Source organism: Platalea leucorodia (genome assembly GCF_965183815.1).
Source record: "Platalea leucorodia genome assembly, contig: HAP1_HAP1_SCAFFOLD_752, whole genome shotgun sequence".
NCBI classification, from domain to species: Eukaryota; Metazoa; Chordata; class Aves; order Pelecaniformes; family Threskiornithidae; genus Platalea; species Platalea leucorodia.
Genome location: NW_028120900.1, coordinates 1 through 9,589, shown reverse-complemented (window position 1 = coordinate 9,589; position 9,589 = coordinate 1). Strand labels below are relative to the sequence as shown.

The following is a 9,589-nucleotide window of genomic DNA, read 5'->3' as shown; positions in this document are numbered from 1 at the left end:
CCCCGTGCAAGAGCCCCCCCCATGCAAGGGCCCCCCCCTCGTGTGCGAGGCCCTCGTGCAAAGCCCCTCCTCGTGCAAGGGCCGCCCCCTCGTGCGAGACCCCCGGTGCAAACCCCCCCCGCGCCGTGCACCCCCCTCGCACGAGGCCCCCCCTCGTGCAAGCCCCCCCCCCCCCCGTGGGGAGGAAGCGGTTTCGCACGCGCGGGTGCGCACGGGGGAGGGGCAGGAAGCCACGGGGGGGGGGGGCGGGGAGGGGGGAGGGAGCGGGCGTGCGAGGGGGGCACGAGGACCTGGGGCCCGGTGGCCTCGCACACGCGTGTGCAACGGGGGGCGGGGCCTTGCACACGCGTGTGCAACGGGGGGAACACGTGAGCTCACGCGTCGGTTGCACACGCATGTGCTTCCAGGCCGGTGCTTGCACGGGGAGCCGTTCTTGCACGGGGAGCCGTTCTTGCACGAGGGGGTGGATCTTGCACGAGGGGGGGGGGTCTTGCACGAGGGCTCTTGCACAAGCAGTCAGCCCTCGCACGAGGGAGCGGGGCTCGCACAAGAGAGCTCTTGCACGAGGGGGCCTTGCACGAGGGGGCCTTGCACTAGCAGGACTTGCACGAGGGGCCTTGCACGAGGGGCCTTGCATGAGGGGGCCGGCCTTGCACGAGGGGCCTTGCACGAGGGGGCAGGGCTTGCACGAGGGTCATCTCTTGCACGAGGGGCCTTGCACGAGGGGGCCTTGCACGAGGGAGCCGGCCTTGCACGAGGGAGCCGGCCTTGCACGAGGGGTCGTCTCTCGCACGAGGGGTCGTCTCTCACACGAGGGGGCCGGCCTTGCACGAGGGGGCCTTGCACGAGGGGGCCTTGCACGCGGGGCCTTGCACGAGGGGGCGGGCCTCGCACGAGGGTCTCTCTCGCACGAGGGGGGAGCGGCGGCCATCTTGGGGCTCCCCGATGCTCCCCAACCCCCCCCCCCCCCACCTGCCCGTGATGTCACGGCGTCGCCACGGCGACGGCGCCCACAGGAAGCGCCGCCGGAAGCACCCGCTGACCGCGGGGCCCCAAATCCCCCCCAAATCACCCCAAATCCTGCCCGGGGCCCCCCAAAAGCCCCCCCAGGACCCCCCAAACCCCCAGGACCCCCCAAAATGCCCCCCATGCCCCCCCCAAAACCCCCAAAATCCCCCCTGTCCCCTCCATGGGCCCCCCCAAACCCCTCTCTGCCCCCCCAGGACCCCCCAAAATCCCCCTGGATCCCCCCAAATCCCCCCCAGCCCCCACTAGGACCCCCCAAAATCCCCCCATGCCCCCCCCAAAACCCCCAGCCCCCCCAGGACCCCCCAAAATCCCCCGTCCCCCCATGGGCCCCCCCAAACCCCTCTCTGCCCCCCCGGACCCCCCAAAATCCCCCCCAACCCCCCCCATGACCCCCCAAAATCCCCCAGGACCCCCCAAAACCCCCCCCATGGCCCCCCTAAAAGCCCCAGACCCCCCCAGGCCCCCCAAAATCCCCCCCTTGGCCCCCCCAAACCCCCCCCATGGCCCCCCTAAAAGCCCCAGACCCCCCCAGGCCCCCCAAAATCCCCCCCTGCTCCCCCAGGACCCCCCAAAATCCCCCCGTCTCCCCCATGGGTCCCCCCAAACCCCTCTCTGGCCCCCCCAGGACCCCCCAAAACCCCCCCCGGACCCCCCCAAACCCCCCCCCTGTCCCCCCCCAGGGCGGCCGTGGAGGAGGCGGAGGCCGATGTGGCCGAACTCGAGACCCATCTGGAGAAGGTGGGGGGGGGATCCCCAACATCTGGGGGGGGGATCCCCAACATCTGGGGGGGATCCCGACATCAGGGGGGGACCCAGGCGCCCGGATGGGGGGGGCCTTGAGGGATTGGGGGGGGGGGGATCCCTGGGGTTTTGGGGGCTCCCCCCAAGGATCGGGGGGGGGGGGGTGCTGGGGAGGGACCCTGGGGGTTTGGGGATCCTTGGGGGGGGATCCCCTGGAGCTGGGGGGGGGATTGGGGATCCCGGGGGGGGGCTTTGGGGGGTCCCTGAGGGATCGGGGCGGGGGGGGGGGGGCGGGATGCTCCTGGGGGTGCTGGGGTTTGGGGATCCTGGGGGGATCAGGGGGGATCCCCTGGATCCCAGAGGATTTGGGGGGGGGACCCTGGGATCCCAGGCAGGGGCAGGGTGGTCCTGAGGGCTCTCAGAAGTTTGAGGATCCCCAAGGGATCCTAGGGGATCGGGGGGGATCCCCTGGATCCCAGAGGACCTGGGGGGGAACCTCGTGGTCCGGGGTGGCCCTGGGGGTTCCCTGGGTTTTGGGGATCCCCAAGGGCTCCCAGGGGATCCGGCGGGAGCCAGGGAGATCAAGGCGCACCTCGGATTCCTGGGCAGTGCCAAGGGGGTCCTGGGGGATTCCCTGGGGTTTGGGGCTCCCTGAGGGATCCCAGGGGATCTGGGGGGATCCAGAGGGGTCGGGGGGGACCTCAGAGTCCAGGGGAGGTCCTGGGGCTACTGGGGGTTTAGGACTCCCCAAGAGATCCCAAGGGATCTGGGGGGATCCCCTGGATCCAGGGGGAATCGGGGGGGGGGACACCTCAGGGTCCCAGGTGGTGCTGGGGAGTCCTAGGGGTTCCCTGGGGTTGGGGGCTCCCTGAGGGATCCCAGGGGATCTGGGGGGATCCAGGGGGGGATCTAGGGGGACCTCAGAGTGCCAGGGGGATCCTTGGGGATCTCGGAGGTTTAGGGTTCCCCAAGGGATCCCAGAGGATTTGAGGGGATCCCCCGGATCCAGGGGGATCTAGGGGCAGCTCAGAGTCCCAGGGCAGTGCCGGGGGGGTGCTGGGGGATTCCCTGGGGTTGGGGGCTCCTGGAGGGATCCCAGGGGATCTGGAGGGATCTGAGGGGATCCCCTGGATCCGGGAGGTCTGGGGGGGACCTCAGGGTCCCAGGCAATGCCAGGGGGGTCGTGGGGCTACTGGGGTCTTCCTTGGGGCTTGGGACTCCCTGAGGGATCCCATGGGATCTGGGGGGAACCTCAGGGTCCCAGGTGGTGCTGGGGAGTCCTAGGGGTTCCCTGGGGTTGGGGGCTCCCTGAGGGATCCCAGGGGATCCAGGGGGATCCGGGGGGGATCCGGGGGGACCTCAGAGTGCCAGGCAGTGTTGGGGGGATCCTTGGGGATCTCGGAGGTTTGGGGCTCCCCAAGGGATCCCAGAGGATTTGAGGGGATCCCCTGGATCCAGGGGGATCTAGGGGCACCCCAGTGTCCCCAGCAGTGGTGGAGGGGGGGGTCCTGGGGGTTTGGGGCTCCCTGAGGGATCCCAGGGGATCGGGGGGGGGGATCCAGAGGGATCCGGGGGGGGGGATCCCCGGGCGGCTGACGGTGCCCCCCCAGGTGCTGAAGCTGTGCTCGGCCATGCTGGAAGCGGGGCGGCAGCTGGAAGGGAGCAGCCGGGCCTTCGCCGCGGGGCTGCGGGATCTGGCGGGGATCCCCCGCACGGATCCCCTGGTGCGGGTGAGCACCCCCAAATCCCGGGGGGAGGGGGAAATCCCCTGGGGGGGGGGGATCCCCAAAATGGGGAGGCCGGGGGTTGTTCCGGGGGGGATCCAAAGTGGGATCTGGGGGTCCCCAGGGGGCTCGGGGATCCACTGGGGGGGGGATCCCGGGGTCTGGGGGGGGTCCCAGGGCTTGTGGGAGCCCTGGGGGGGGGAGCACCCCCAAATGTGGGGTCCTGGGAGCCACGGGGGGGGGTCTTGGGGTCCCAGGGGTTTGTGGGGGGCTCGGGGATCCACTGGGGGGGAGCACCCCAAAATGGGGGGGTCTGGGGGGGTCCCAGGGGCTTGTGGGGACCCCCCGATCCAGGTGAGCACCCCAAAATAGGGGGGTCCTGGGATGGGGGGGGGCTCCAGGGCTCTGGGCGGGGGTCCCGGGGGGTTGGGGTGCCCTGGGGGGGTTGGGGGGGCTCAGGGAAGGGGGGGGGCCCTGGGGGGTGCGGGGGGGGGGGATGGGGGGGCCCGGGGGGGTCCTGACACCCCCCCTCCCCCCCCCAGGAGGCTCTGGAGAAGGGCTGCGACTCCCTGGAGCAGATGATGGACAGCCACGAGGTCAGCAGGCCACGCCCCCTCTCCCCCAAGCCCCACCCTCCTCTGTTAGGCCACACCCCCTCTCAGGCCACGCCCTCTCCCCCCCCACCCGGCCATGCCCCTTCCCCAAGCCCACGACCCTGTTCCACATGGCCACGCCCCCTCCTGGCCTGGCCACGCCCCCTCCTGTCCTGGCCACGCCCCCTCCTGGCCTGGCCACGCCCCCGGGGCTCAAAGAGGGATCCCTCAGCCGCCCCCCCGTGTCCCCAATGTCCCCCCCAATGTCCCCCTCATGTCCCCAATGTCCCCCCATCCCCAGCGTCCCCCCCAATGTCCCCAATGTCCCCCCGTGTCCCCAATGTCCCCCCGTGTCCCCCCAATGTCCCCAATGTCCCCCCCATGTCCCCAATGTCCCCCGTGTCCCCCCCAATGTCCCCAATGTCCCCCCCAATGTCCCCAATGTCCCCGTGTCCCCCATGTCCTCCCCAGTGTCCCCTTAATGTCACCCTAATGTCCCCAATGTCCCCAGTGTCCCCCCCAATGGCCCCCACATCCCCAATGTCCCCCCCGTGTCCCCAATGGCCCCCAGTGTCCCCCCCAGTGTCCCCCCAATGTCCCCCCAATGTCCCCAGTGTCTCCCCCGTGTCCCCAATGTCCCCCCAGTGTCCCCCGTGTCCCTGATGTCCCCCCCAATGTCCCCCCAATGTCCCCAGTGTCCCCCCGTGTCCCCAGTGTCCCCCCCAATGCCCCCAGTGTCCCCTGTGTCCCCTCTCCATGTCCCCCCAGTGTCCCCCCGTGTCCCTGATGTCCCCCCAAGTCCCCGCTGTCCCCCCCGTGTCCCCAATGTCCCCCCACATCCCCAATGTCCCCCCAATGTCCCACCCATGTCCCCAACGTCCCCGCTGTCCCCCCGTGTCCCCGCTGTCCCCCCAAGTCCCCGCTGTCCCCCCACATCCCCAGGGTCCCCCCAATGTCCCCCCCATGTCCCCAATGTCCCCGCTGTCCCCCCCACGTCCCCGCTGTCCCCCCAATGTCCCCCCCATGTTCCCAATGTCCCCGCTGTCCCCCCGTGTCCCCGCTGTCCCCCCCACGTCCCCGCTGTCCCCCCGTGTCCCCAGGAGCTGCAGGGCAGCACCCAGGTCGCCCTGCGCCGCCACCTCCACACCCTGCTCAAGGAGTGAGTGAGGGGGGGCCATGGGTGCTGGGGGGGTCCCTGGGTGCTGGGGGGGGCCATGGGTGCTGGGGGGTCCCTATGGGTGCTGGGGGGGCCATGGGTGCTGGGGGGTCCCTATGGGTGCTGGGGGGGGCTATGGGTGCTGGGGGGGTTCATGGGTGCTGGGGGGTCCCTATGGGTGCTGGGGGGGGTCCCTATGGGTGCTGGGGGGTCCCTATGGGTGCTGGGGGGGGGGGTTCATGGGTGCTGGGGGGCCCTATGGGTGCTGGGGGGTCCCTATGGGTGCTGGGGGGGGTCCATGGGTGCTGGGGGGTCCCTATGGGTGCTGGGGGGGGTTCATGGGTGCTGGGGGGCCCTATGGGTGCTGGGGGGGGTCCCTATGGGTGCTGGGGGGTCCCTATGGGTGCTGGGGGGGGCTATGGGTGCTGGGGGGGGTTCATGGGTGCTGGGGGTCCCTATGGGTGCTGCGGGGGGCTATGGGTGCTGGGGGGGGTTCATGGGTGCTGGGGGGTCCCTATGGGTGCTAGGGGGGGGGTTCATGGGTGCTGGGGGGGCCATGGGTGCTGGGGGGTCCCTATGGGTGCTGGGGGGGGGCCATGGGTGCTGGGGGGTCCCTATGGGTACTGAGGGCCCCTATGGGTGCTGTGGGGGACCTATGGGTGCCATGGGGGACCCTAGGGGTGCTGGGGGGTCCTATGGGTGCCGGGAGCCCCTATGGGTGCTGGGGGTTCCCTATGGGTGCCATAGGGGACCCTATGGGTACTGAGGGCCCCTATGGGTGCTGGGGGGTCCCATGGGTGCTGTGGGGGCCCTATGGGTGCCGGGAGCCCCTACGGGTGCCGAGGGGGTCCCTAGGGATGCTGTGGGGCCCCTATGGGGCCCCTACGGGTGCCGTGGGGCCCCTACGGGTGCCGGGGCCGGGTGGGTGCCCCCGCCAGCAGCACCCACGGGCGCCGCCCCCCCCCCCCCCAGGGAGGCGCGGGGGCTGCGGGAGGCGCGGCGGGAGCGGGCGCGGGCGGCGGAGGCGCTGGCGGGGGCCCTGCAGCACCACGCCGAGGTCCCCCGCCGCCGCCCCTTGGAGGCCCGGGAAGCGGCCGCCGCCTTGGGCGGGGCCCGGGGCGTGGCCAGGGCCCGGGGGCTGGATTACGTCTTGCAGGTGGGCGGGGCTTTGAGGTGGGCGGGGCCTGGAGGGGGAGGGGGTTTGGGGGGGGGAAGGGTTTGGGGGGGCGGGGTTAGGGTGGAGAGGGTGGAGGGGGGCTTGAATGGGGCTGGAGGGGGCGTGGTTTATGGGTGGGGGCGTGGTTTGGGTGGGGTGGGGCTTCTGAGGGTGGGGCTTGAAGAGGGCGGGGCTTGGGTGGGGTGGGGTAGAGCTGGGGAGGGTGGGGAGGGGTTGGATGGGGCTGGAGGGGGCGTGGTTTATGGGTGGGGCGTGGTTTTCTGTGGGGGCGTGGCTTTGGGGGTGGGGCTTGAAGAGGGCGGGGCTTGGGTGGGGTGGGGTAGAGCTGGGGAGGGGTTGGATGGGGCTTGAGGGGGCGTGGTTTATGGGTGGGGGCGTGGCTTGTGAGGGTGGGGCCTCGATGGGTGGGGCTTTGAAGGGCGGGGCTTGAGTGGGTGTTGTCTGTGGGTGGGGCTTAAAGGGGGCGGGGTTAAAGGGGGCGGGGCAGTGGCCGGTGGGGCTGATCTGCAAAGCGCGCAGCTCCTGGGGGAGGGCCCTGGAGGGGGCGGGGCTCAATGGGCGGGGCTTAAAGGGGCGGGGCTCGAGGGGGCGGGGCCAGGCCCCCCCCAACCTCCCCCCCCCCCCCAGATCAACGTGCTGCAGGACAAGAAGAAGACGGAGATCCTCCAGTTTGTGAGTGGGGGGGTTTGGGGGGGCCCTGGGGGTCATGGGGGAGCCCTGGGGGTCCCTAAAGGATTTGGGGGGGCCCTGGGGGTCATGGGGGGGGTCCCTAAAGGATTTGGGGGGTCCCTGGGGGTCATGGGGGGGCCCTGGGGGCTTTGGGGGGGCCCTAGGGGTCCCTAAAGGATTTGGGGGGGCCCTGGGGGTCATGGGGGGGCCCTGGGGGTCCCTAAAGGATTTGGGGGGGCCCTGGGGGTCACAGAGGGGGTCCTGGGGGATTTGGGGGGGCCCTGGGGGTCCTGGGGGTGTCCTGGGGGGTTTGGGGGGGCCCTAGGGGTCCCTAAAGGATTTGGGGGGGCCCTGGGGGTCACAGAGGGGGTCCTGGGGGATTTGGGGGGTCCCTGGGGGTCATGGGGGGGGCCCTGCGGGGTTTGGGGGGGCCCTAGGGGTACCTAAAGGATTTGGGGGGTCCCTGGGGTCATGGGGGTCTCTTGGGGGATTTGGGGGGACCTGGGGGGTTCCTGATGGATTTGGGGGTCCCTGGGGGTCTTGAGGGGTCCCTGGGGGATTTGGGGGGGCCCTAGGGGTCATGGGGGGGGTCCTGGGGAATTTGGGGGAGACCTGGGGGTCTTGAGGGGTTCCTGGGGGTCCTCGGGGGGTCCTGGGGGATTTGGGGGTGCCCTAGGGGTCTCTGGAGGGTCCTTGATGGATTTGGGGGGCCCTGGGGGTCATGGGGGGGCCTGGGGGATTTGGGGGGGCCCTGGGGGTCCTGGGGGGGGTCCTGGGGGCTTTGGGGGGGGGCCTGGGGGTCCCTGGGGGGTCCATGATGGATTTGGGGAGGCCCTGGGGGTCTTGAGGGGTCCCTGGGGGTCCTGGGGGGGGTCCTGGGGGTTTTTTGGGGGGTCCTGGGGTGATTTGGGGGGGTAAGAACTTTGGGGGTGCCCCTTGAGGGGGTCTTGGGGGGTCTCTGGGGGGTGGGAGGGGTCGGGGGGGGCCCAGTGCATCCTTGGGGGGGGTCCTGGGATTCTGGGTGCCACCAGGGTGACTTGGGGGGGGGGGGTAAGGACTTTGGGGGGGTCCCTGGGGGGGGGGGGAGGAGGGGTCTTGGGGTCCCAGGGGGACGGACAGACAGACTGACACCCCCCCCCCCCCAGGTACTGGCCCTGCTGGAGGCCCAGGCCGCCTTCTTCAGCCATGGCCACCGTGGGGCTACCAGCACCCAGCAGTACCGGGGGCAACTGGGGACGCAGGTAGGGACCCCCACCCCCACCCGGGACCCCCCCCCCGGGACCCCCACCCCCACCCAGGGCACCCAGGATGTCCCCATCCCCCCCTCCCCCCCCAAAGGGACCCAGGGTGGGACCCCCTGGGACCCCCGCACCCACTTGGGGGACCCAGGTGTCCGGGAGGGACCCCCACCCCACCCCAAGGGGACCTGGGGGGGGGCAGGGTGTTTCTGGGGGGGTCCCAGGCATCTGGGTGCCCCCCACCCAAGGGTCCCAGGGGCTTGGGGGGGTCCCAGGGGCTCAGGGGGGTCCCAGGGGTTCTGCGGGGGGTTCTGGGGGGGTCCCAGGGCTCCAGGGGGGTCCCAGGAGTTCAGGGGGGGGTCCCAGGCATCTGGGTGCCCCCCACCCAAGGGTCCCAGGGTTTGGGGGGGTCCCAGGGGCTCAGGGGGGGTCCCAGGGGTTCAGGGGGGCTCCGGGGGGGTCCCAGGGGCTCAGGGGGGTCCCAGGGGTTCAGGGGGGCTCCGGGGGGGTCCCAGGGGTCTGGGGGGGTCCCACGAGTTCAGGGGGGGGTCCCAGGGGTTCGGGGGGGCTCCGGGGGGGTCCCAGGGGTCTGGGGGGGGTCCCAGGAGTTCAGGGGGGTCCCAGGGGTTCAGGGGGGTTCATGGGGCGTCCCAGGGGTTCAGGGGGCTCTGGGGGGGTCCCAGGGGTCTGGGGGGGTTCGTGGGGGTCCCAGGGGTTCGGGGGGGTTCCCAGGGGTTCAGGGGGGTCCCAGGGGTTCATGGGGGGTCCCAGGGGTTCGGGGGGGTTCCCAGAGGTTCGGGGGGGTTCCAGGGGGGTCCCAGGGGTTCAGGGGGGCTCCGGGGGGGTCCCAGGGGTCTGGGGGGGTCCCAGGCCGGCGGGTGCCCCCACCGCGGTCGTGCCCCCCGCAGCTGGACCGGTTGGTGCTGGAGGGGGCGCGGCGGCAGCGGGACATGGAGCAGCGCCACGCCCTGCTGCTGCAGCAGGTGGGCGGGGCCGGGGGCGGGGCCAAACCGGGGGGGGCGTGGTCAGCCCTCGAGGGGCGGGGTCAAACCTCGGGGCGGGGCCTGAGACCATAGGCAGGGGCGGGGCTTTGAGTGGTGCTGGAGGCGTGGTTTTGGAGCATGGGGGCGTGGCCTATGCTGTGGGGGTGGAGCCAGCCCCCGGGGGCGGGGCTGTGGCCAGTGGGAGGAGCCATATCCAATGGGCAGCAGGGAGGGGCGGGCTCAATGGTGATTGGCAGCTGGGGAGCCGGTTGATTGACA

The 9,589-nt window shown here is 72.0% G+C and overlaps 1 protein-coding gene across 1 annotated transcript; it reads left to right on the top strand.

Annotated features, from left to right (window-relative positions):
• Positions 1-1,709: 1,709 nt before the first annotated feature.
• On the top strand, positions 1,710-9,310 carry LOC309604409 (arf-GAP with coiled-coil, ANK repeat and PH domain-containing protein 1-like; the record flags this gene model as incomplete). The annotated part of the gene is made up of 8 exons (XM_082339353.1): positions 1,710-1,767; positions 3,381-3,500; positions 4,037-4,090; positions 5,188-5,246; positions 6,216-6,399; positions 7,048-7,092; positions 8,235-8,330; positions 9,236-9,310. Coding segments are annotated over 8 exons (691 nt in total), but the record flags the coding sequence as incomplete, so codon positions are not given.
• Between the last annotated feature and the right edge of the window lie 279 nt (positions 9,311-9,589).